General features: G+C 47.3%; 1 protein-coding gene across 1 annotated transcript in view; it reads left to right on the top strand.

The window, feature by feature from the left end:
* The first annotated feature begins 1,536 nt into the window (after positions 1-1,536).
* Positions 1,537-27,740, top strand: part of zeb1b (zinc finger E-box binding homeobox 1b) — a 44,568-nt gene continuing 18,364 nt past the window's right edge. The window contains exon 1 of the mRNA XM_070853066.1: positions 1,537-1,598. Coding sequence (XP_070709167.1) covers positions 1,541-1,598 — 58 coding nt within the window. The 5' untranslated portion in view covers positions 1,537-1,540. The remainder of the gene's footprint in view (positions 1,599-27,740) is intronic.

The raw sequence follows: 27,740 nt of genomic DNA, 5'->3' as shown, positions 1-27,740 counted from the left end.
GGAATTTGTTAGCCAGAGTCTCAATACTTGGTAGGTAGTTTTATATCAAGGTGACGTGCTTAGCGTAATGATTATGTGATGAAACCTTAGAACTGCGATCCAAATACATCTTGTAAAATCACTCATCCTGTTAAATCCCCGCAATTGATTGCAGAATGTCGTGGCTCCACTAAATAGACGATACAGGACGTCCAACTTGAGGCGAGACTGACTTACACCGTTCAGCTGCCACACCGGACTGAATGATGATAGCATCTCGCATAGCAGAGGTCCAGCCCTCTCACCCACCCACCCACCCCACCGAAACCTTATAGTCATCTGCTTCAAGAATAGCCACAGCCTTGCAGCAACTGCACTGAGCAATGTGTGTGTGTGTGTGTGTGTGTGTGTGTGTGTGTGAAGGTGTGTGCCCCTAACACTGACACCAAGCTCAGGCATCACTTTATCCAGCTAACTAACTTCATCACTGTGTCACTGCACATTTCCTGAAGAGCCTTCCTTAATGATGTGACCGTGCGTTGCACAGATTTACATATTTACATGTAACCTGGTGTGATACGCACTGAGTGTAAGTGTGAATAGGTGTGTGTGTTTGTGTGCGTGTGTGTGTGTGTGTGTGTGTGTGCGGGGGCCTGTCCGTGTCCTCCCCATCACTGCAGTGAGCTGGGCTGAGGAGAACAGCAGGATCTTTCATTAGGTGGAGAATTGAATCAGTGATGACAGTCTCATGACCTCTTCCTCTAACACACACACACTGTCTCTCTGTCTGGTGCACTGCCGTCCTACTGTGCAACATATACATGAACACTACCTAACGTGCATCTCTAAACACGCACACAGACACACGCTCAGGCAGGTAAAAGCTGGCAGTAGAATGAAAGTGATCGGCATAAATTAATATGCACGAATTATGTTCACCAATACACACACACACACACACACACATATATATATATATACAGTATATATATACAGTATATATGTGTGTGTGTGTGTGTGTGTGTGTGTGTGTAGAGGGGGGCATACAGAACAATACTATTTTCTCAAAAAGGACAAAAAAATTAATTCAACATCAAAGAAACAAATTTTAAAAAATAAATAAAAGAGATTCCCAGGTGAACATGAGTGACAGCAGGAAGTTTGTGAAGTTATTAACGATGCTGACAGTAAGACATATTTGTGACTAACTGCTACAGACAGACAGGCAGGCAGACAGACAGGCAGGCAGACAGACAAGGCAGCTGAGTTCTGAGCTCATGTGGCCGGCAGGTAGCCCACTGAGCGGATGCACGCACTCGTCCCTCTCTCCCCCTTCCTGCTCCCCCATGAGAATAGCAGCATAGGCAGCGTGGGTCGGGGAGATGCGGGAAGGTGATGTCGTAAAGCTGAGTGTCGTAAACCAGGTGCGGAGAAGGGGAGGTTAAGGGGAGGAGGAGGAGGAGGAGGAGAGGGGAGGGGAGGGGAGGAGGAGGAGGGGGGGGGGGAGAGGGGTGAGAGAGGAGGTGACTCTCCGACAGCATTTAGACACCACGAAAGGATCATGGCGGATGGCCCCAGGTGTAAGCGCAGAAAGCAGGCGAACCCGAGGAGGAATAATGGTGAGTAAGAGTGCTTCCGACGCTGAGCTTTTCTTTCGGGAACACCGTCCGGGGTCCGCTCGGTCTCCCCGCAATTTCAGCGTAAACTTTGACAGGCCAGAAGTCGTGTTTTTAGTGAGTGAAAGTGGTGTGAAGTCGCTGAGCGCGCTGTCTCGCAGCCCCGGCTGGACCGTTATACCTGGGTCGCGTCTCTCCCTCCCTCCGCCTAGCGGTCCGCCGGCTGCACCGTTACACGGGGACCGTTACACGCTCCTCACCCGTCAGGACCGGACCGCAGCCCGTCTCCCCCTCGCACCACCTCTTAATTCATTTCATACCCGTCCGCCCTCTTTGTGGACTCTGCGTCCATTGACTCAGTTTTATTCTGTCGAGTTTCCAGTTTGGAGCCCGGCAGCGGACTCGGACCTGTTTTCTACCTGGTAGTTCGGGCGGACATCCGCGGGCGGGCTGCCCTCAACAGTTAGAGCCGAAAGTACTTTAGGAACAGCCATGCTTTTATCCGGAGCGTCGCGGACATGGTGTGAGACAAGGGGAGGGAGGGAGGGAGGGAGGGGGGGGCAACAGTTTGTCCGGTCTCAGAGCAGGCAGCAGGCAGGACACTGTTGCTGCTCCTCAACTTAGTGTGATCTAATCATGTGTGATGGGAGCCTCAGATCCACCGTCTGCATGATGTGGGAGTCAAAGCTTCAATGTCGCGTTGTGTTCCAGCCGCTTCTCTTTAATCCTTCAACTTATCCGTGTCCGCTCACGGAGGGTGTAGACCGCGGCTCTCTGACAGCCGAGAGAGGCTCGGCAGAGACGCCGCTAGCGGGGCGCGGAGGTTCCGGGGAGCTGGGGGGGGGATCTTCCGCGCTGTCGGTGAGCAGCGTGAGCGCAGCGCGGCGGCCCATATAAGGACAGCGGATCCTCTCGCTGTCGCGCCCTGGGAATCCTGATCCCGGTCCGGCCGCGGATCAGGGCGAGACTGCACGCACTCGGTGCTCTCAGCGTGCCCTGCTAACACCGTCTGTGTACCGGTACCGGGAGCGCCGCCGCGTCCCGCCACGGGCTCTCATCGCGATGTGTGCGCTCACCAAGTCACTGGATCCGCGCACACTTTGACATAATTCATTCCTCTTGCGAGTTGTTAACATTAGTGTTTAAAGCGTGTGTGTGGTGAAATGAAGCCTTTCTGACGTTTGTTGTCTGTCTACCATGCTCCCGTGTTGTGCCACCCAGTGGAGCGGTGCGCAGCGCCGTTCAGGCCGGATACACCCGCTTGTCCCGTCCGGGAAAAACCAGGAAAGCATCGGTCCGATCGGTGGTGGTGGGGGGCACTGGACTTTTTGCTTTCTCTTGGCTGTCACCTGCATTCACAGTCTATTCCTGATGCGGGGTGTATTCTGTATGTGATCTTTCCCATGTGGACACACCTCAGATAACGGTCCTGCTGTCAAGGTGTGGGCATTTCTCTGTGAGAGAAGGAGCTTTAGGATCCCTACCTGTCATCTGCCCCCCCTCCCGTAACTTCACATGGCTTTTACTGAATGTTTCTCAGCCCTATTGATATTTAAAATCACACCCTTAACCAAACAGATCTTCTCTGTTACTTTGCCTCATTTGCATTTCCTGCAAAGAGCCATCCAGGTCTCTGTTAAGTCCACCACTTTTTCTGATCTGCCATGTAAATCAGCATCTCTGCTTTTTTGGGGGGAAGATGAAATGCTGCTGCTGTTGTTGTTGTTGTTGTTGCACGCTGTCTTAGCCTTAGTTGCCTACTTTTTTAGATACGAGTTGGTGTTTTAATACGGGCTGCTAAACCAACTCCAGCCAAGTGGCTGCTCCGTCATGGTGAAAGTTCAGTAGGAGCAGGCTCTCTTGTCGTGGCCATAGGCTTTGCAGGGGGGAGCCCAGATGGAGGGGAGCTCCATTCCCCGCGGTAAACAGAGAGGTGTTAACAGCCTGCAGGACGACAGGTGTCCAATCAGCAGGATACTACAGTTTCCTTTGTTGCTTCGTCACAGCCAGCTCTCCTCAGAAATAGCACCCATTCCACGTAACAGTAATTTAACACAGCAGTCTGGGAATGGAAGAATGCTCCCCGGTGAAAACAGTCTATGCAAAAACACGCAGGGCCGCGCTCGGCGACGCGGGCTGTTTCAGAAACACCTTAAATCGAGTGCACATGCAGGTTGCTGGGGGGGATTTCTGTTTATTTCAACATATCATGAGGGTCATTTATTTGATCCCTTAATCTGCCCCACGCTCCCTTCTGAGGCACACTCAAACACACACTCGCACCTCGATGAATCATCCGTCAAATGAGGACAATAATGCTGTGGGCCTGGCACTTAGCAACAACTCGTGTAATGTTGAGGAGCACGTTTATTGGTATGGTAAAACTATACTCACTCAGTGCCCAGAACTCACTCACCTAGTCTGCAAACTATTGAATACAGCACCGTGTTGTAGGTTTGTGGGAGAGCAAACAATGGCACGGCTATAGCCGCTCTTTGTTTGGTGGACAGCAATGTTTATTTTTTGGGTTCTTTTTTTTGCGGGGGGGGGTGTGTGCGTGTGTGTGTGTGTGGGGGGGTGACTCCACATTCCACTCCACTGTTTAAAAGACATCTGTTTACATTTAAAAGGTCCACCCCTGTTGTGTGAAGACTTAAGCAGAGGAGGAAATTTTTCATTTATCTCACTGCTTTTCACCAACTTCCTCAACAGCCTCATTTGAAAGTGCCAAGTAAGAAGAAACCCACACACACACACACACACACACACACCCACCCCCCCACCTCGGCCGTCTGCCTGCCTGTTTCGTCCCTCTCAGTCCTCCTTCAGAGCTGGTTCATTATTTCGGGGGGTTCAGACACAGTAGCCAGGGGTGCTGTGAATTGCCCCCTGACCTAGGCACCCATGCGTAGATGGAGTATGACTTCACTTTCTCCCCCTGTGGCATTGTGAGGCTTCCAGCATGTCCAATTGTGTTTGTGTTTAAATCTGTTCAATAAAGAGGGAAGAGGTGAAGGGGAGGGGGGGGGGGCGCTCAGCTCCCTCCTTCCCTCTGGGCACTCCCCTCTGACCCCTTAAACTGTGGGCTTCACGCTCCCCATGGCGTCAAAAAGGGGGGGATGGAGAGAGTTGGTGAGAAGCGACTGAGATGAATTTTACAACAGGTGATAACTGAGGGACTGGAGCCGGCAGATGAAAAGCACGACACAGTTATCTCACAGAACAAGGTGGACAGAATACATGAGCAAAAAATAAAAGAATCTCAGTCACAACACAAGTAAAGATCACAACCTTTTAACTTTTTGCTTTTTGGTCGAGCCGTGTGGAAAAAAGTTCAGTTTCTGGCTGAGGTTCATCCTTCAGCATGTCCATCAGGGTGGGAACAGGCCTGTCCTCATGTGACCACTCGGCAGAATTAAAATGATGTGATGTACGACCACACTCCCACCTCTGTTAAGGCAGCTTAATGATTAGCTGCTCCTGGAGGCTGAGAGCATTAGCTTATAAAAAAGGTGCTCTCTCTCTTCATAAAGGGGGAGTTTTGAACCCAGAGTCAGTTTCAGTAACCCCCTTAACTGCGCTTGGATGTGCTTTATTAGGGTTTGTGTGTCTGAATGCTTAAATGAACCATTGTGTGTTCAGGCTTTAGTGAGAAAGCCTGAGGAGAAAGAGCCTGGTTACCTTTGCAGTTTGCCTGCTCTACCTCATACACTTTCAGTGGAAGAAGAAAAGGCCCATTCAGTGGACCCGGCATGGGGAGGGAGAGCCCTATTCACACTTGGCTTGTGGGAAACTTCTCCTCCATACTGTGCATGCCATTTGCATACGACCCATTCTTTTCCCAAAGGTCCCTGCGAGGGAGGAATCCGTGGAACGTTCACAGAATTCATCGAATCCCTCTCTCACGCAGCCCTCTGTCCCTCAAGGGCCTGCTTCGCCACACTCTGTTTGACATTTCTGTCTTGGAAATGTAGCATAAGTCTGCGTCATATTTGCTCACCTTAATGTGATCACGGATACATATTGTGGCATTTCTGTCCCGCGTATTTGAAAGGGGAAAAGTGTGCTGTTGTTAATGTCAGGGTGAAGCCTTAGTTTGGCACAGCAGGCGGGAGTTTCCCCCCCCCCCCCAATCCTCAACTTGGGCCATGATGAGTTTATCTGGAAAGGACAATGTGATGGGGCTCGGAGGTTCCCTAACTCATGATGATGCAGCTGTCCGTAGATTGACAGCACTCTGCCTGAAAGGAAATAAATATTGGGGATGGGAGGGGGGGGGGGGACAAGGGGAGCAGGGACAGTGGGGGGTTTGTATTGACACTCCAGCTCAGTGAACTGAACACAAGTGTCGCTCTGGAGCAAAATGTGGCCTCCAAGAGCACCATGGTGGGCAGCTTCTGTCCAGGGTGAAAGATCATGTAGGTATTGTAGTAAGCAGATGTGCTGCCTTGATGCAACACGAGTGTACCCTAAACACTGACACAGGAAGTGGTGCAGCGTCTCCTCCGTCCCTCCTGAAGTTAAAGCAGTGAGTCATGGGCAGACAGGTGTGTTTGCAAAATGACTATTTTCTTTTCTCGTCTTTTCTTTTCTTTTCTTTCACCTGAATTGCCCCTCGTTGCCTCTCTTTTATTCATAGTGCTTCCCCGTGTGGGGCTGGCAGATCGTTTCCTCCAGTATTGTATATATGTGAGGCACTAGATTGGTAAATATTGTGCAGCCCTGCCTGTTGATGTGTGGTTTTAGTCATGCATTTGGTGGCTGCTCTTCTGGTCCACAGTGAGTCCCTTTAGCTCTGTCTGCAGACCCCTCCTTGTCCCCCCCCCCCATCATCACCACTACCTCCGCCTTTCCCTTCCCACCCATCTATCCCCTCCCCTCCTAGTGGTCCTCAGTGGAGCAGTTAATGAAAAAGACTGGACTTACACAATAGGCAGAAGGCGGGCTCGGCAAGGGGCTCTCATGCCAGCTTGCGTTTGTGGCAAAAACTCATTGGGGAGAAGCTCTGCTGTAGCTCCACTTCAGATCACCTGACTGTCTTTTTAATCGTCCTCTCTGTTGTCTTTTTCGACGTAGATGTTGGATGTCTTTGTCTTTCTACTTGACCTTATTATAGTCCCACAGTGTCTCAGTCTACGGGGGTGAAACTAGACCAAGATGAGGAGTAATCTGCTGCGATGCATTGTGCTTTGAACATAGCCTAGTGGCTGGCTTTTTGCCAGCCGTTATGATGACCATATTGATTTTCCTCTCTGTAGCACACAGAACTGATAATGACCCTCCTGAGGGGTACACATTCATATTCACATAATGATGCCAGTTGCACAGCCCGGCTGTGATGTGAATAACAGATCGAGTGGCCCTCTGCCCCCCAAGCCTGTGCACTGAGCTAGCAAGGCTAGACTAGCCCTGTGACAAGTCTGGCAAAAAGAACCTTAGTCACCCTACTCAGTTTGTTAGTCAGAGAGAAGGCCGGCTGCTATGTTAAATGTCAGCGTGGATAAACATCAACATAGGATTAATGCGAGAAGAATGGCCAGCCTGAAAACAAAGGGGAGGGCAGAATAGAGGGTGGGCATGGAGCACCCGCATCGTCCCATTTAACTCACAAGCGTTTTGTTGAGCTCCCCATGACCCCACTGGTGTGACCCGAGTGAAGGTGGTAGCCAAGCATAGACAAACTCCACTGCTAAAAGGAAGGAGCTACAGTAAGTCTGTCTGAATGAAAAATGCATAAGAAGACACGAAGAGAGGACCAGAGGATTAACTTTACTTACAGCGAGAGCTAAAGTGATTGTTTCTCAAGAGCAGGAAACGGATCAAAACAATGACAGATGAAAGGGTTGCATCCTTTACTTCTGGTAACTATAGACATGAACTGGCTTTCCTAACAATAGAGGTGTTTTGTCTTTAGTTGTTTGTCTGCAAGTTCCTCTTTTAAGACACTATGCAGAGCTGGCCTGTTTCAGACAAATACCTGCTAAATGATTCATTCATCAACATCAGTCCCTCTTAAACTTTTTGCGCCCTTGTTACATCACTCCATGTTTCTTGTCACCAGGAATGCCTCTATTCTTTCCGCTGTTACAGGCGTAGTTTAAGCACACAGTCACTGTTACATGAACTGTCGGACTTGAAGCAGCAGGGTTAAGGTTGGACTGTGTTCCTTTTCTAGTTGACTCAAACTGTACATTTGAGCTGCGTACCTCACAAGCGCCTGCGACACACAACCGATGGAGCAAAGTACAAAGTGCAGGTTTTTACACTGGGTCTCACCGAGTCTGGGAACTGGAATTAAGCCAGCGACCTCTGACCTGTCTCGGCCCACCTGTCGTGGCTCAGCTCACTCCTACCAGTATTCAGGTGTTTACAGTCCAAACATACTGGGCCCTCCTCGAGCACACCCCATGAATACACACATGTGGGTGTAATGTGTGTGCAGTAGGTAGTGAAGGGAAGGGAGTAGAGATCGCCCTCTCCTCTCTTGGCCTGCAAGTCAGCGAGGCGTGGCCTTTAATTGATCACGTTTGGACTCGTACAACACTATTAATTAGAGCTCGCTAATCACTTGTTTGTTTGTTTCGTCCTGCTGTAATACACCCATCATTACTTGTACGATCTGTTAGCTGCATGCCTGCATGCATATTGTTTCCCCACCAGCCTCCGTGACCCCCTTTTTCTTATAGGTATCTCACTCTTTGGCTCCTTCTACTGCCCTATGCATTCTATCCTTTCCGCTGTCCCTACCGTTCGTCCCTCTGGCAGATGCCTTGGCTCCGATTTTCTAACGCCGGCAGGTGCTGGTGGCATGCAGCAACTCAGCTTTACAGCACTCATAAATAACGCCTGACAAAAGTTTGAGAGAGCCAGAGCTGCAGTCAGAGTGAGGTAGAGAGGCAGAGATCGAAAGTCTTCTTTGGCAGGAGAACAGGGTGTGGCTCATGGTCAAATGCTGGCCTTCTCAAGGAGGACGTGTTCAGAACAGAGAGAGAAAATGTGAGTGCAGCATAAAAAAAAGAGGAGGGATGATGGCTTTTTTATCATGAATATGTTGCCTGCTCCTCTGAAGTTTGCACCCTTCCTTAATGCAAACTTTTCAATAAACCCCTTTCATGCAAATTTCCAGTAAATGGATCTTTTTAAATACAAGGCCGGCACTTAGTGACTGGTTAAAGAGGAACTTGAATTTGAAGGAAGAGTGTTATCTTTTCAGTAATTAGGATGTAAGAGCTTTGAACAGTGTTAATTGTGCTCTAAAAGCAAATGAAGAGGTCAGGAAAGAAATTATATGCACACTTTTATAATCATCATCAGTAATGAACCAGCACTTGAAATAAATGACCCCATAAATCAGCCCTGATCAAGGATTATTAATGAGTACAGCTCAAACTCAACTCTGGGCTGTCTCTTTGTCATTTTATGCTCCTGAAATCCACCAACAGCAGACACACACACACATCCTGTCTCATCAGAAGCTATCGATCAGCTTCTTAGGGCAAAGGTTAGTTTGTCATTTATTGCGAACAAAACCAGGAAGTGTGTGAGAGATTACGGCCCAGGATGCAACCTGAAGGCCCTTTATCTCTGTGAAAACAAGGCGCTTCCTGCGGCCCTGCTCCCATCCAGGCCACCTCCACCTCCGCGGCCCCCAGCACCTGTGGCAGCCTATTTAAGGCTCCTCGTCAGGGGCTGCAGAGACCACAGACCGGGACAGAGAAAACATGAAAGCCTGGAAAAAGAGTCAGCACTCTGATAAGCTGCAGAACAGTGTGTTTTCACGCTACACAGAAGACAAAGAAAAACAGCATCTCTTTTGAGGCACTTTAAAAAGATTTAGCTTTGTAAATTGAAGGGTGAGCCTGGAAATGAAAGGCCGGGATTCTTTCTGTGGAGCACCTTGCTGTCCTGTAGAGACTTGGAAGTAGGGCTGAATAACACTGCAGCTGTGTTGACCCAGTGACTCCCAGTCACTTGGACACAGTGGACGCAGTGTGACACACAGGCCTACAGAGAAAATAGTCCCGTCCTGTTTGCTGCTCATGTTATTGTCATTGTTTTGAGGACTTTCTGGGCTTAAATGAGCTGCTCGGTATAAGATTCCACCTCTCATCCACTATTTATGATGAGTAAGCAATAGCACATCAAATCTCGTTGGTCACTTAATGTCATGTTGCTTACCCAAAACGTCAGCCATAGAAAACACTCCCTTGCTACTTTGAGTTGCTGCCACAGCTGGCAAGGGTGGATTGTCTTGACGGTTGCCTGCGCTGAATTTCAATGACCCCCCACCCTCCCTCTAGTCTTATTATTCCATTGCTGCTAACTGGCTCTTATTCACTGCAGTGTCCTGACTTCCCAGAGGGGCATAGATAAACAAGGGCTATTCAGTCAGTGAAAAGCCCACCCCCCACCAGCCTCGGTCTCTCCTTGCTTCAGTGCCAGGCTGCAGCGTGTCTCACTTGCCACCAATGCCAGCAGCGGTGGGCACCGTGCCATCGATTCTTCTGCACCACACAACACACTTTTAGAGGGATTAAACTTCGACATAACTGTGATGACTGATAAATTGTTGCTGCTAATGTAACATATGAATGATGAGAAGGGCTGGAATGGTGAGGGGGGAGAGGTGCCTATGTGCCTCTGTGTGTGAATGTTTCAGTGTTAGTATGCAATGAGTGTGTATGTGTGTGTGTGTGTGTGTGTGTGTGTGTGTATGTGTGTGAAAGAGGAGCAGTTATCTGTAGGTGTGGTGTTCCAGGCCAAGCTTACTTCCTGTTGTTATAGTCCATCAGGGAGATCAGGGGTGGGGGATGCTCCCATGAGACTACCCCGTGAGAGTCACATGGTCTGGCTGCAATGCATTTAAAGGCCATGTTTTTTGTGTCCTTCTGTGCGTATGTGTGTCTTAAGTGTGGTTTGTGAGTGCATTCCTGACCTCCACCTGAATTCTAACCTAAGTGTGAACTGTCTCCGAGGCTCTTCCTCTCCTACTTTGTTTCATTTTCTGGCCACCCCTCAATATTTCCTCTTTAATCGACAGATCTCAGAGGGAGGCCTCTTTCCTTCTCCCTCTATCTCACCTTACCAGATGTTTGTTTGTTCACCCAGTTGAAGTCACTTTGACTGATGCTTACCATAATGCCACATACCTATGCATCAGAGTCAGATATTTTACAGAGAGAATCACAGGACTCAGGCCAAATGAAGTGCATCAGCAGCTGTCCACAGCCCTTGTAGCGGAAATGATTAGAGGTGTCACTGTGATGGTTGGAGACTGTTGAACATTTGTAAGCAAGCGGGACATTGTCTCTCAGGCTGTAATGGCCCTCTTGTCCAGCTCACCTCCATCATTCCCTGACCTTCCAGCTAATTTAAAGCACTGCCCTTCTAATCGAATGGCTGTCTGATAAATCTATGACAGATGTCCAGCAGGGTGTGGCAGTGACACAGCATCCAGACGGGCTTAGAGGTGAGCAGACAGCTAAAACATGATTCAGATCCAATGGAATCTCGCCCCTGTGCTCTCCTGTACTCTGCTGGACGCGTCTGCTAATTCGGAGAGGCATTTTGGCCAAATGTGTTCCACCTGAGAGTCAAAGGGTCAACTCCTCAGAAGGAGAGGGAGGACCTCTCATGGCAAAGTGGATTATTATGGACGCACACAATGAGTGAAAAAATAACATTAGAGCTGATTGAAGTCCACATTATGGGAACAAGATAGCAGGCTTATATTTGGATGGAGCTTTATGTAGCCCTTCCTATGAAGAGCCAGATGCCTTGGGCTGAATGCCACCTAGTAATTGTATTGTCCCAAGAAGGATAACACTGATGTAAAGCTGTTTATTGTTGATTGTAAGTCCATTGAATCCATGCATGCTTTTTCCCTTGTCCTTGGGCAGCTTATCCCTCTGGTAGGGCTGTGTTTTTAATAAAACCGTGGTTTAAATGGACTAGGTCCTCTGATCGACAAGCAGATTAACCGACTAATAGAACATACATTGTGATATATAGCCGTGTGTATTAATAGTCAAGGGTCTGGGGACACAGACAGGGAAACAGGTAGAGGCTCAATAGACTGATTAGGAGAGTCCTGGACTGTCGGGTTAGGAGGCGGGTGAGAGACTTCAGACTGCGTCCGACCGCAGGACGTTCCTTCCCATTGCCGTCAGACTGTTTAACAATAGCATTACATAAATCTCCAACTATGACAATATCACAGCCATCACCTGCAATTTGTCATTACTCATTTGTTTTTCTCCTGTGCAACACATGCATGTATATGTTTTAGATTTTTTAACATTTAAATATTCTTTATGTCCCTTGTTTTTGCACGACTTCTGTTACCGACACTTTGTTTCTGCGCCTTTTTATGTCTCTGGACTTTCTTCTGCTGTACCAAGTGAATTTCCTCGGTGTGGGATAAGTGAAGTCTCTCTTATCTTATCTTATCTTAACTTATCTTAACTTATGGTATCTTATGTACAGACTGATCCATTACAGTTTACTCACATACTGAGGCAATTCTGACCTAACAACGGAACTAACAAACCCCTGTTTTCACTTGCCACGCCGAGTGTTTGCGCGTCCAGCCGATACTACAATTATTTTCATTATGTTGATTCAACAAAATATACAACTACATCTTCCAAACCAAATTAGTATATGTTGTATGATAACATGTGTCATCAGGCTGCAGGCACACTAACATGCAAGCACAGCCACCTGACACAGTTTGTTATGAAAAAGCATTTCCGGTGTGTGGGTAACAACTGATATATATACTGACATATGCCGTGTGTCACTTTTATAGATCTCCACGTGTAGCACTCAGCAGCACAACAAGGTACCAAAATGAGGCGCAGACTTTATAAAAAAAAAGCGTCAGACTAGTCTTTCGCAATTTGCCTGTACCAGTATCAGAGCATCAGAATATGTGTCTCGCAGAAGTGGGCTCTGCTCTTCTTCTCCCTGCTTCCAGTTATGAGAGGGACTATGTGCTGGGAAGCTTAGGAGTCACCATCCTCACAAGCTTCTTCTCCCTGAGTCCCCAGTCCATCTCCCTCAGAATTAAAGTGTAGCCTTCAGGGATGAATGTAGATATTTAAGGGAAGATGGATTCACACACAAACAGTAGAAGTTGAACTCCTCATACACAAGTGGGCAGGCCGACTGTGACTACGATCAGAAAGTGAAAACACGTCTAGCATCCTCTCCCACAGATGTCCTAGAGATAGCACTGGGTGTGTGTCCTTTACCTGTTTTAACATGTAGCCCCCACACACACACACACACACACACACACACCCTAGGCTGTTTATCCCCAAGGGCGCCCAGCTAAAGGAGAGAGAGCCCCTTAATCATGTCCCTGTTCCACGTCCTCGTTATCAACCACGATTAATGAGCTCTCCATTAATGAATAAAAAGAAAGACACAGTCAAGGGGGAGGGTGTGTGTATGTGTGTGTGGTCCCCACGTGGGATGACATCACCCACCAAGGTAGATATGATAGCTGTCACAGCTCGCTTTTGTTAGGGATGACAGGGCGTTTGTGTTTGTGTAAGTGTGTTTTGCATGCTTATGTGTGTGTGTGTGTGTGTGTGTGTGTGTGTGTGTGTGTGTGTGTGTGTGTGTGTGTGTGTGGCCGCACACTCAGAACCATGTTTTGATTGATCAAACACAACCTCTTGGGTGCAATCCGTTTTGCTTTTGTATATCTGTCTTCCTCTTTTGTCTATGGTGGCTATGTGGCGTCAGGAGGGCGTCAGGGAGGAGAGAAAAGCAAGGGGTGGGCGGGGGGGGGGGTAAAGAGTGCTTGATGAGACAGTGGAGGAGGAGGAGAGGGTGGCAGGTGCAACGGACACCCGGCACAATCACCGGCGCTCTGCAAAAGCGGCGACAGGAAATCAAGGTTGTCTTGGCAACCTGGCACTATCGATTAAGCGTAGCCGTCTCCGAGCTCACATCAGAGTCCCGATGGAAATGGTGCTGCATTGGGTTTCAGCAGAGGAGGAGAGGGGGCAGGAGGAGGATGAGGAGGAGGGGGGGGAGGAGAGCAGAAAGAAAAGGGGTTGCAGGTGAGGAGAGGATGGACAACAATGACTACAGGTGATTGCATCTCGCTTATAAGTGTCCCACCGACAATTTGTCACTCTGTCCTCTTTAACTGGACATCCACCTTAGCTTCATGCTCTCAGTCATTAGTAGAGTTATGAATTCAGAATATAGCACTGATTCATTTCCATGGTTGAGGCCTTCTCACAACATACCTGTTTCCCTCCCTCTGTCCTCCCGCCTCCAGTGCACTCTCTCCCTAGGATGTCTCAATGCATTTGTCTATGCAAGCACACTTTTCTCAGTTTTGTCAGGTCATTAGTTCACTTTGCGCCGTTTGATTTAAGGACCCTGTGGCACACGTTAAGAGTTGCCTTTTTCTGATTCTACAGGGAAAGCAAGTTTCTATGCAAACCCCTGAGTGCACACAGTGATTTCACCAGAATTGTACACTGAGGTGGTGATGTTGCATAAGCCCTGCAGAGAAGTAATCAATACTTGGTATTGACTTGTTAGGAGGAGTATTTTCGGTTGGTATTTCTCTCTCTCTCTCTCTCTCTCTCTCTCTCTCTCTCTCTCTCTCTCTCTCTCTCTCTCTCTCTCTCTCTCTCTCTCTCTCTCTCTCTCTCTCTCTCTCACACACACACACACACACACACACACACACACACACAGAACAGTCCTCTGTCCTTCCATCATGTGGGTTTCCCAGTCTGGTTAACCCATAGCTGTCTGCTGAGCTGGGCCCTATATCACATGGTGTTTCATTTAGAGAGGTCGGTGACTATTTTTTGCTCAGGAACAGTTTGATATCTTGGGAAATGATTGTATTGGTTTACTTGCTGTTTTCTTGTTAGATGTGATGAGTGATGGCACTGTACATACACTGTGACCAGCGGCACCCACTGTGCCGTCAGAGTTCATTCCTACTGCGGATCACTTCGATCTAGTAAAACCTTAAATAAGCTCTGTCACTAACACACGTTCAGTGCTTGAAAGTTTTTGAATATTCCCTCATCACTTACTGACATGAAGACATGCCAGCTTTTGCTAAGGTAGCCAGCAGGGCTATTACAACCTCGACAAAGTTTATGAATGAATAGTGCACAATAGACTTGAGCTGAACGCACACACAGGTGAAAATAAAATCAAGCTGAACCGAACACAACAAAATGGTATGTGGCCTAGACTAATGTCTTACGAGACTGTAGGGGCGCCTAACATTCCAACTCCCCCTCTCATCTCTCTTTATTTGGGGCTATTCTGGGCTGGACTGATGTGGTGGCTGTGCTGCGTGCTGAGTGAGTCAGCGGTCATTAGGGTGTGCAGACAGCACTCTGCCAGCGGCCACAGGAGCCAGTCAGTCTAATGATGAGGCCAGTGAAGTGCTGGGGACCTGAGCGCTCAGAACGCCCTATAGCTCCATCTAGTTAACCTCCCCCAGGGCCATGCTCACTGTTAGTTTGACCATGTAGGACTTCTCTTTGCCATGGCTGAATGACAAGTCTCTGATTTATGTTGTGCCACTGACTTTCCTTACAGTCTGCTTATACGCATGTTGCGGTGTGACTGTGTGCTTGTATGTACTGTATGGGCAACCGCTGTCTGTAGTAAGTATCATGTAACCGTCCTGAGCCTTGGGAAAGAAGAGAGGGCTCAGCCACAGTTCTCAGATCCAGCCATCCTCCCCTGGGAGAAGCTGACTGAACAGGAATGTAAACACGGCAGCTAAATAAACTGCTGTGTGGGGTGCAGAGACACAGAGGAAGATGGAGAGAGACAGGCAGAGAGGAATAGAGAGAAAGGTCAGGATCACTCAGAGAAAAGGACAGACTATTACAGGGCAGATCTGTTAGCAGTTGTAATCTAAGAATTTAACCTGGGAAAGGAGATGGCGTCCACCGTGCACCAAGGCTTACAGGGACAGCCCAGCATTCCACTCCCTCCTTCCTTTTAACACCTTATCTCAACCTCTCACTCTAAAATAAGATGCACTCACACCATGTCACATGGCACCAGCAATCACCCAGAATCCTCAAATACTCTCTGGACTTAGTGAGCATGAAAGTGCACGAGGCTGCATTCACACTGCTCTGCAATTTTTGTGGAAAAGTGCTGCACAGTTGGAGCAAACAGCAAACAGCACTCAAACACTTCAGTAATTCTATTGCACGGTTACTTATCTTCATTGTTCATCGGATCTTCACTTGTTGTTTTAACTGGCATGTTTTGTGGGTCTCTTCTTAGATTGTGAAAAACCCAGACAACATCTGAAATCTATATACTGAGTTGTGGTGGGTGAAAACTGATGCATCTCTTTGCCGCACGTCTTCTTCTTACGCCATGTTACGGCTCAGCTGACAACATATCTGTTTGATCATTCAGCAGATCATTGGTGCATCCTGATAACCTACTTCATGTCTTCCTCTTATCCCCCTTCCTCTTTGTCCTTTCACTACCGTCTCTCGCTCCCTCCATCACTGCCTCCAACATCGGGTGGTGGGCCAGAGGTGCTACACAGTGTCTTAACCTGGTGTCCGTGCCTGGGCTCATCCTTTATTCATTCCCATTAAAGGAGCATGAGAGTTGTTCTGTGCCTGTAGTTGCTGCTGCTTCCCCCTCCATTAGAGAGACAAACGGTGTGGGCGTGGTGGGTGCGAATGAAATGTGCATGTTGGGTTTGTCCTGATACTTGCGAGTCCAGTTTGTGAGGAGGCAGACGCTGTGGTGAGGCTTTAGGAAGGCACAAATACAATACAGGGGGGGAGGTAGAACGGCTGTAGGTCTTCAGTAGTGTTGTTCTAATGTCTTTACGTTTTTTCAATTGATTTTTGTGTGGCTGCGGCTCAGAGGTAGAGTGGGTTGTCCGATCACAGCAGTTCAATCCCCGGCTCCTCCGAGCCCCAACCTGCTCCTGAAGCAGCTTCAGTGTGTGAATGTGTGTGAAAGAATAGTCTCCTCCAACTTAGATTCCTCCTTGTTTGAGGATGTGATGTAAAAGCGCTGTACAAAAACAGGCCAATTGGCATTTAAAAATGTTCCTTGCTGGACCAGTGAGAAGCTTCAGCCCGCTCTTTATTCAGTTCAAATCCATGTGCACACAGGCCTACACCTGTAATTGTAATCTTTTATATTAAATTTGGTCTGATGCTACTCTCAAAGGGGCATAACAAGTGGTAAAAATCTAACAGAGGCACAAAGGCACACAAACAATACCCTCCACACACACTCAAAGTATACATATGCACACAAATGCCTCCAGCAGTGCCATTTAGCTGGCAGTGTGCCAAAATCTTCCCAAGGAAAGAAGCCCTAAGGCTTTTATAAGTACCTCATGTAGAGTGCACACACACTTACACACACAGGCCAAACATTATCAGCATCTCCCACCTTTACAGGCTTGTGTCCAGTGAGAAGCCTGTTTGGAAAAAAAAACAAACATGAATGTGATAAAAACAGGAGGGCAGCAGACGATGGGAGGAGGGGAGAGACGTAAAGGTTAAGAATGATGATGAAAATAGAGAAAAATGCTGCACCTCACCAGCCCTCCTTTCTCTTGACTGTACTCGCTGCATCTCAATCAGTTACAGTAAACGGCGCGATTGGTCGAAGTTGTGTGGGAACAAAGATCAGTGATGCCTTAAAGACACTGAAAGCTTCTTTTATGTGTCACTGCATTTTTACTTGAGTGTGAGGAGTTTGTGTGTACACAAAATGTGATGTTCTGTTACGTTCAGTGAAGGACGGGGGATTGGGTGTGCATCTGAGCGGTAATCCAGCCGGTTACCTTCGGAGGAGCCATTTAAAATGAGAGAGACATTAACGAGAGGTGGATGAGGAGGTCAGGATTTTCCTTTAATCCTCACACTGCTACTGTCAAAGGAGAGTGAAGAGAGGCAGCAAAGCTGCACTAGTGAGAGTGTGCGTTGGAGGGGTTGAGGTTGGCACCGGGCTGCTGTAACACTGCCAGTCAACATGGCTCTGGGTTTCCATGGCTGCTCCAGTATAAACACATACGTATAGATAACCTCAGATTAGATGTGTGTGAACCTGTGAGGGTTCATCTTGTAAAAAAGCATGTGCAGAAACATGCTGGCACACAGTCCCACACCGCCACGCAAACAGCAACTCAAAACAAACAGTTCAGCTTTTTCACATATCACCCAAAGATCCATTGTCAATGGATCCCTCTCTCCTTAATGAAAAGCTATTGTGCGTAGAGCTCCCCAACACACACACCTAATCACAAGCCCCCTGGATGAGGGGCAATACAGTAAAGTAGCAGGTGCCTGTCCATTGCAGCGGTGCTCAGGCTGATTTGATGGGAATCTATAATCTGGAGGGCTTTGATGCCACCGCCTTGCTTATCAGCCAGGTTTGTTTGGCCAGGCTCAGGGTGCTGGTTTCAACTGGATGACAGTATTGCACAATTAACCTTTGGTGGTTTTTCAGTGCTACTCTTTGTACCATTGCCACTTTTGTTTTTTATTTATGTGCGTATGGGTTGATTTGTTTCACGGGGTTTCTGTTGTTTCATGGGGTGTGTATCTATGCACAGGCATTTCAGTGTGTAAGTGTGTGTGTGTTGGGGTGGGTTGGGCTCAGTTGATTGGTAAAATGTTGTTATGCTATTCTGTTATGTCAAATCATGGTTTCATAAGATTTGGACTATTCCTATTGTTTTTAGAGCAGGATACCCAGAGTGAACCACTATGGCAGGCTGCCGTCTATCCATTATTCATGAGAACAAATTGTTGATTTCATTTGTCTTTTAAGTGTTCTTCCACCCCCCACCTCTTTTTATCTCTCTCAGTAATCTAGTCTGCGCTGGTGGTTTGTGTATGCACTTCAGTGGCGTTTTTAATCCATATTGGTTGGTTGATCCACCAAGTAACTGTATACAGGCTGGAAAAGCAGCAGACAGTGGAGCTGCCGGTGGTGGCATGTGCCGCTCACATGGCGCCAACTGCTTTTATTGGACAATAATGGGAGGCTGCCATGGATGACTTTCAGGGAGGCACCCACGACTTTCCATATCAAGGGTTTTTACTTGAACACAAGTTGCTCGGCGGACGAATGCGGAAGCTTTTCTCTAATGCACGCGGACTACTGTATGATATATTTTCAAGCCACTAAGGCTCCACACACAACGGCGAGTGGGTGTGTGATTGATTGCGATTGCGCCTCACAGTGGAAGATTTGTAACACATGCATCATAGTTGAAGCACTGTGGAACATTAGTGCTTATACACTTCATTTCAACTGGACATTAATCTGGCCACAAAGGAAGTCGGCACTCATCCGCTCATTACAGGATCTTGGGATGAAGTGAGCCAGCTAATGATTTAAGAGTGTTAGGTTATCAGATTATTGTAGATGCACACTTCCATGGCATTACCACGCTGGGATTAACATTTACACTGCACCTGTGTTACCCTGTATGCAATACACTCATTCACACATCAACTAATCTGATTATTTTTCATTATTAGAATAAATGAACAATGAATGTGTAGACCAGGGTACCACATAGACCAAAGCAGCTGGCATTTTGATCCCACCTGTAACTCATTGGTTGTTCCTGAGCAAGTTAGACGCTGTCTGGTAAAATTCACAGACAGACTAGCTTCCTCTGAAAGTAGTCACCATCCTGTCTCCTCTATCAGGCGCTGGAAGTGTTGTGTCAGCTCCTTGATAGCCCCTTAAACGTCCTCCTGCTCCTTCTCATGCCTAAGAGAAGATCTGTGGTGTGGAAACACACTGCAGTGGAGATATTAGATGGCATTTAAGATTAGATATGCAGTGATAAATGGAAATGTGGGCTAATTATAAACAGGACAAACTCTGCTGCATATGTATTTGTTGTTCCTTTGGAGATCCAGCTTCTCTCTCTGTGTCTCCCTGTTCACGTCCAGTAGGAGCACCTGGGAGGAGGCAGCTGTTGGTGGTGATTACAGTTCAGAGACTCCAAAATAACCTCTCCTCCCTGCCTGCTCTCTCCCTACATTCTCTCCTTCTCAGCTGCCCTCTCCCAGCCTTCTTTTCCCTGAATCACCCCATTGTCTACATAACAAATGTAAGATGTGCAGGATAGAAGTAAAAAAAAAAAAAGAAGTCAGACAAAAAAAGAGCCAAAATGACCTAATGAGTGTGTGTGTGTGTGTGTGTGTCTGTCGCCATGTAAATAAAGTGGCTGATACGCCGCGTGGCTCATCAATATGGGGAACGATGGGCTCAGCTCACACAGATGAATACAGGATGAATAATGTTAGCTGAGCACTGCTGCATGTGATCACCCCTCTCCCCACCCACCTCCAGTGTGTGTGTGTGTGTGTGTGTGCGCGCATGTGTATGTGTGTGTGTGTGTAAAACTGTGCTAAAGCCCCCATCAATCAAATGCCTAAGACCTTTCAGCAAGCTATACATGGACAAACACACAAGCACAAAGACACTATCACATACACACTCCTGCTGAGTTTATTAAGAGTCAGAGTGTTATCACTGATCCTAACAACAGCTGCACACACAGACACACATGTGCACGCACGCACACACACACACACACACACACACACACACACACACACACACACACACACACACACACACACACACACACTCAGTCAGCCCCAACACGTCCTTCAGCACAAGTCACAGTCATGTCTGTGTGGTGCTGTGAAAAAGAAGAGCTGGTCCTCGGACAGATGCGTCTTTCTTTCCTCTTCCTCTCGTCAACATAGAACTTCATCACAGTGGAACAGGAAGGCCAGTGTTCAGGGTCAGCACTGCCCAGTGGAATTCCCCCCGAACCACAGGGAGCCATACAGCCAAAACACAGCTCTGTTTGACCCAGTTCAGCCAACATAGTGTCCAGGAAACAAAGAGCAAGTTCCCTTTCTGTCCACGCTGGTTTTCCTCAGAGCATCTTAGCTCCAGTAAAGTCTTGTCCTTTAATGTCTGTCCAGTCTGACTCGTAATACGGAGTAATAACAGCAGTACTGTAACAGTTGGCATCAGCACTGATGTTTCCTGTCCTAAAGCGAGGGTTAGGGCCACTTAGTGTCCTCAGTGCCCATGTGCACTGTGAATCTTACCTGCCTGGAAGAAAACAACCAAAGCCCACAGGGAGTAGTGTTATGTGATAAATTGGACCACAAGCACAAATCACTAAAAAGCAGGAGTAGAATCTAATGTTTCATTTACCACCAACTGTAGACTTAGACAGCCATAACCTTTATAGATGTGCAGTCTGTCCCCAAGGACAAACCTGTCCTTGGGGACATCCTAAGTGTTTCTACATGAGTTACTTGAGCAGAAAAATAAGGGACACTCTATCCCAGAAAACATCTGGCTGTACTCTGCTGAATGCTTTCACATTAGGGGTGACGTCACATGGGATAGTCCCGGCAGTCCAGTCCAACGATGGCTGTGTGCTTGGGTAATTGAGTAACCCTGTTGCATATAAGAAACCCTGGTCTGGCCTATGTCTTTCAGCCTTAGGAAGCAGCAACCAGAAGTGGAGCAGAACAGAGAAGAACATCACTAAGCTGAATGAACACAATCAGAAAGTAACATCAACATTTGGTTGGCAGGTGTATTAATTCAGCTGTTCTCATATAATCAATCATTTCAGCATTGAGTCTGGCTGACTCACTTGAGTTCCCCTCCGACGCTCAAAATCAACAGTTCATTTTTCTCCTGTTTACAGCGCTGAAATGCACTAAGTAACGTGATACAACAGACTACACAAACACACAGTGTTTGTGTCATCGTGTGTTTGACTACACTGTGTGTTTGACTCATTGTAGGCCTGTTACCATCAATGGCAGAGGGGAGTGAGAGATCGGTGACTATCGATTGTCCCAGCAGGATTGTCGATACTCCCCTTCGAATTCTGACACAGTCAACTAATGGCCGATGGCAACCAGACAGACACACACCCACACACCGTCCCAGCACCTCTGGATGTCATGGACAAAAGAGGGCCTATCAATACATCAATGCATGATGACCTGCGTTACTCTGCTGCCTCAGCCATTTCACCGATCAGTAGCGCTCTGAGATGGTGCATTTACAATGGCGCAGCTCACGCAGCCTGTGACTTTTCATCCATCTGCCCCCGTTCTGCAAATCATAGTTTACCTGTTAGTCACTGGCTTGCAAAGTGAAGGCAGAATGTTTTGAACTGGGAGAGAGGCACGGTGGCCTAATCTGACCCCTTATACACAATTTAGATGAGCTCCTCCTACATTTACACACACACACACACACACACACATACCCATTCTGTCTCGCCTGAGACGGCTTTTTGGAGCTGTCCATCCAACAGCCGCCTGTAGCTGCGAGCTGGTGTTATGTGGAGAGGCAGCTAACCCTTCCTGATCACATGGAGAAAAGCCTCTCTGCCGTGTGGGCGCGGGATGTGGATGTAAGTTTACGGCGTTAAACCCTTTATCTCCCTGCTTCACATGAATAACAAGAAACCATTGTGACAACTGAGCAGTAGCCCCAGGCAGTGTGTTTGATTAAGTCTGTGTATGTGGGTGTGTGTGTGTGTGTGTGTGTCAGGGGTTGTCCAGGATGTTTTGCTTCGGGTGTCTTGTGACAGAGCTGACATTCCTGAGAAATGAGAGAGTGGTCAGCTGTTGTCAAAATGCCACAAAGAGGAGGTTTTTCTACAACAAGGAAGAGCTCTTGTTGCACTTTTGTGTGTTAGTGTCAGAATTAGTGAAGCTACAGTAGGTTGTCACCATGGATCTTGGCCACGGCATCACTGAGGTGTGCTGACCTGCTGATTGCTAGAAACGTGGAACTTGCTATGGTTGTAAAATCAGATACAACCAATAAGCAAAAAGGCACTTCTGGGTCGTTTCTGCGCTTCCATCTCCTGTAAATGTGCAGATGTGTGTGTGTGTGTGTTTGTGTGTATGCGTGCGTGTCCTGCCTGCTGTCCAACGGCCTGTCCCCTCACTGAGACATCTGGCAGGCAGAGTCACAGCGTCAACGACTGACCTTTACTGAACCAGAGGGCGCACACACACCGACATACATGTTGTTCACTGTTGTAGTTTCTGTCGCTCTTTCCTCCTGTCACTTCCTGGTTGTCTCTTGCCTTCATTTTCATTATTCACTTGATTTTCCTCTTTCAACAGACAGCCTTGTTTCCAACCTTTTATTCATCCCTTTCCCAGCCTGTGTCTCTCCTCCGTCTTCTCTCTCAGCGTCTCTGACAGCTTGTGACACTCCCTCCCTGGGGCAGCCATCATTTCACATCAACATTGCATGTGACAGGCCAGCTTTGTCTTTTTAAGCCATTAGCAGTTCCTCTCCTCCCACCTTGGCATAATTCCCTTCTGTTTACCTTTTCTGCCCTCTTTTGTGTGCACACATCTCTCCTTGCTGACTGGCAATCTTTGTATTAATCTACATAACAAACCGTTTCAACTAGAGTGAAAAATTTACAAGTGTAAATATGTGACAGCGCTAATGATGGTGGTGTTCTGTCTCCTTAATGAACTGAGGTCTTGGGTGGACTTGACTGATGTCCGTGATAAATCAGTGCAGTAAGGTAGTTTACAGTTAAGAATGAGTTTCTCCAGTTAGAGAATTGTTCAGCAGTGTACCTCCCTCCCTCTTCATAGGCTAGTGCAATTCTCCCTGCTCTGTGTTCTCCCCCAGTAAACTGTCAAGCCTAATACAGGCAGGAATGTCCAGTCACCTGCTCTTAAAATGCAACAGCCGTGTGCTACACTAACCTAATATAGACCTGCATGACACAAGCAGGTTGAATAACACCTCTACGTACCTCAGCTCAGCTGTTAAGCCACAAACATACAGTATGGAACCTAAAATCAGGTTATTAGTTTTGATTTATATTTCAAAATAACATTGATTAATTAGAATTAATGATCCTTAAATTAAACTTGAATTGAAAATATGATCCTGGACAGTAAAAAAGCCACACGGTGCATGAATATGCATAAAGAATGACATGTCAAGCGTGTTCAGCCGTCTGACTTGACTATGTATCTACAACAGCGCCTGGATCCACTGGAAGTGGGAGTGTGGGTCATGAACCACTGCCTTTAACTGAGGTCATCTGTAGCTCTCGGTCCTCAGCGAGAGGCAGCTGTCCTGCCAGGGTGTGGTGAAGAGGGTGGCTGACAGTGCCCATGATGGCCTGAGCCTCCTGAGGAAAAATTGCCGGCTCTGTCCCTTTCTGATGAGGTCATCTGTATTCAGGGACCAATCCAGTTTATTGTCCAGGTGCACACCGAGGTATTTTAGGATTGCACCACCCCGATGTCCTTTCCTTGAATATTGACTGGGTGAGGTGGGGGCTTAGACCTTTGAAAGTCCACGACCATCTCCTTGGTCTTGGAGGTGTTTAGTAGGTCATTCTTCTCACTCCAGTCACTAAAGGCTCTCACCAGGTCCCTGCACTCCCCTTCCTGTCCCTTCATCATGCACGCTACAACAGCGTGCGGGAGGAGTTATATTTACAGTATATGTACAGGGCGAACCGGAACGGAGACAGAACAGTCCCCTGTGGAGCCCCCGTGCTGCTCACCATCGTTCAAGAGACACATTTCCCCAGCATGACATACTGTGGTTGTCCTTTCAGATAATCAGAAATAAGTAAAGTGAAGGAGGGATCCACCCCCATCTTTTTGAGCTTTTCTCTAAGCGTGGAAGGTTGGATGGTGTTGAAAGCACTCGAATAAGTCAAAGAACATAATCCTCACATAACCACCTGGCACGTCTAAGTGAAAGTCAGCCTGGGGGAGGGTGTAGAGGAGAGCATCTTCTTCTTTATGATGTGCGATGTGAGGACCACCAGTCTGTAGTCGTTTAGCCTGGACTGGTGCCTTACTTTGGGTACCAGAACAAGACATGATGTTTTCCACACAACTGGACCCTCTCTGTCTGCAGGCTCAGGTTGAAGATCCTCTGGAGAGGCTCCACCATTTGGGTTGCACAGAACTTAAGCAGTCTAGGACAAACAATATCCAGGCCAGCTGCTTTTCCTGGACGCAACCTCTTGAGCTCTGCCCTCACCCCATCTTTTTTAAGGGACCCAGGTGAGAGAGGAGATTCAGCCACACTGCTGCGGTGAAGTGGAGGAGATGGTGGAGAGGGGAGGTACAGCTGATGTGGTGGGAGAGGGAATGGCTGAGGCTGTGCCACCATGGGCAGGACAGACATTGGCCGCCATGTCAATCCTATTGTAGAACTGGTTAAACTCATTGGCCCAGTCCTCACTGTTGCCTGAGTGTTCTTTTGCTTGTAGCCTGTGATAGTCCGCATCCACATAAACACTTCTCTGTTGTCGTTGTGCTGCAGCTTTCTCTCCACTTTCCTTTCATAGACCTCCTTGGCCTGCTTTAGACTACTTCTACTTGCTTCCATCCCTAAAGGCCTCTTTTTTCTGGTTTATGAGTGTCTTAATGGCGCTGGTGATCCAGGGTTTATTATTGGGAAAACAGCGTACTGTCCTTGCTGATATAACTGTGTCCCTACAGAAGTTAATGTCGTCCATAGTGCAGTCAACCATTCTGTCAGTGTCAGTGTTATTTTCCTGTGCCCCCAGCAGTATGTACCAATCTCTGCACTCCAAGCAGGCCTAAGGAGATCCGCTGGGATATAGAACATATATACATATAGAATATGTATATTATATAATAACATATAGACTATATATTTTATATATTATGATGATAACATATAGAACATATAAAATAGGTCCACCTCCAGATACATTTGCCCGTCGTCCACACGAGGGAATGATTCTGGCTCAAACAGTCTCTGCTGACCCAGCCATGTCATTAGTGCTGAAGTGGTAGGACAAACAGGAAACAAGCTATGTTAGTGACGTTTGACGCTACTGATGTAACTGCCTTCATTTAAACGGGCTGCATACCTTTAAGCAGTTGCTCTAATAATATCCTCTCAGAGCCTGTACTCAGAGTGTCAAACGTAGACACAAACTGGCAAAATCAAAGGCGAAGAAGACCATTAAACCGCTGTGCAGCTTTCAGTCTGTAACTGCAGACTGAATGGAGTCTGGCAGCAGAGGTGACAGGGACATTTCATTTTGCCTGTGACACTCCAATGAGGTTTGACAGAGGGAACGCAGCTTTAGCCAGGTTTGTGTTTGGTTGCCTGCCTGGTATTCACTGGCTTTGCACTTAACCTGAAACAGTCGTAACAGAATAAAAACAGCTGTTTACCCAGGTGTGCATGATGGTTTCCTGCGCTGGCTAAATTTGTTTGCTGCTTTTTTTTGTGTTTCTGAGTTCCAAGTGATTTCCAGTGCAGTCATTTAGCCAAATACATGTCAGAGCTCAGGTGACATAGTTTGTTATCATTCAGCATATAGGTCTGACAACTGATGGCGCTGACAGAGATGAAGGGGAAAAAGCAGGGCAGGGCAGATCAACCGTAAAAAGCATAAAAAATGAGCCAAGAGGTTAAAGAGACAGCAGAAGGGAAGGTGGTTGTCGGAAGCATGACTGCAGGTTTTCTGGGCTTACCAGAATTTACAGCAGATGTTTCCTCTTTTCACCCTTCCTTTTTTCTTACCCACCTCCCACATCACTGCTTGTTCAGTCACCTGCCTATACTGTGTGTAGCTGGACTGATTTACCCACTGAGTATATCATAGCTTGCTAATGCCTGCTAAGTGCTGGAGGACTGGAGGAGGCCTTGTCATTGATGGACAAAGGAGGAAGGGAGGGTGGTATGGGCCAGAGATACTGCGTAATGGGTAGAGTAGGGTTTAGTTGCATGTGTTTGTGGGACTTTTGAGGGGCGGCATCAATTCTCTAGGACTTTTTGTGTTATGTGAACGTTTATTGTTCATCATGGCCTTATGTGATGCAGCCAAGGTGATATTACCACCCATAATGACTGAAAGACCTCTACATGCCAAGCATGCCTTTTAATAGCTGAACATATGGATCACACTCACACTCACACACATTCACTCTCACTTAGTTGTACCACTGTTATTACCTTGGATGGGCTGTCTCACCTCCAACATAAACATAGGTTGGGAGACAAATGTAAACCTGGTGGCTGGGGCACTGCTGTGGATTGTGTGCGTGTGTGTGTGTGTGTGTCTGCTTATCACATCCTCTGGTCCCTACCAGCCCACCTAGCCTTATTTAGAAGAGCTGAGAAGAGCCAGAAGCAGGACACCCAGTGTAACAGAATGTGTGTGGCTCATCACCGTGCTCATTAGCCTGCCACTTCGTACCCAGAACAGCCTGTGACTTCCCCTCTGTTATTATGTGGGTGTCATTTAGGTACAGCAGCACTGTTAAGACAAACTCTGAGTAATAAAAGCATGGGGCCTAATAAGCAAAGCACATAAGAGGCATGGTTTAGTCATGTTCAGTTTTGAAAAGCATTCCACAAGTCTTTTTGCGTTTCCTTACACTTATTAACACCCACTGACTTCCCTTATACCGCCAAGTGTCATCGTGCAGATTAAGAGAACAGTAGCCTGAATTAACACTAGTGTTATCATGGAAAGTGTTCATCAGATGGGAGATGAGTGACACACGGAGGCCCATTAGCTCAAGTACTAAAACATTAATAAGTGTCATTAGAAAGTGAAGAGCACACTGTCTTCAAGCTTCAAGCACCTTTGAAATGAGCTCTGCTCCACAGGTTGTTGAAATTCTTTCACTTTCACTGAGGGAATAATCTTAATCAATCGCATGTATCACTGGAACATTTGTCACCTCTAGTAGTTGTGACAAAAGCAAATGCACAACTGTACCAAAAGTGACTTATTCATTCATTCTCGTCCCATGCTTGGTCTGTCTTGGTCTATTTTTATATCAAGTCCGTAGTTTTTGGCAAGGAAACAGTCTCTCGGGACCCCTAATGCCCTCTATAGCTAACTGACTACAGTTAGTACAGGATACTACCATGTGTCCATAGTTATATCATATATTCATCTTTCATTCAGGAGGAACCTAAGTTGTCTTGCCCAAGGACACGTCAACATGCTGACTCATAGGATGAGGGGATCAAACCGCCAACCCTCCGATTGAGGGACGACCCACTCTACCGCTGAGCCACAGC

The sequence above is a fragment of the Pempheris klunzingeri genome, chromosome 21 (assembly GCF_042242105.1).
Source record: "Pempheris klunzingeri isolate RE-2024b chromosome 21, fPemKlu1.hap1, whole genome shotgun sequence".
Lineage (NCBI taxonomy): Eukaryota > Metazoa > Chordata > Actinopteri > Acropomatiformes > Pempheridae > Pempheris > Pempheris klunzingeri.
This window is presented reverse-complemented; position numbering and strand designations above follow the sequence as displayed.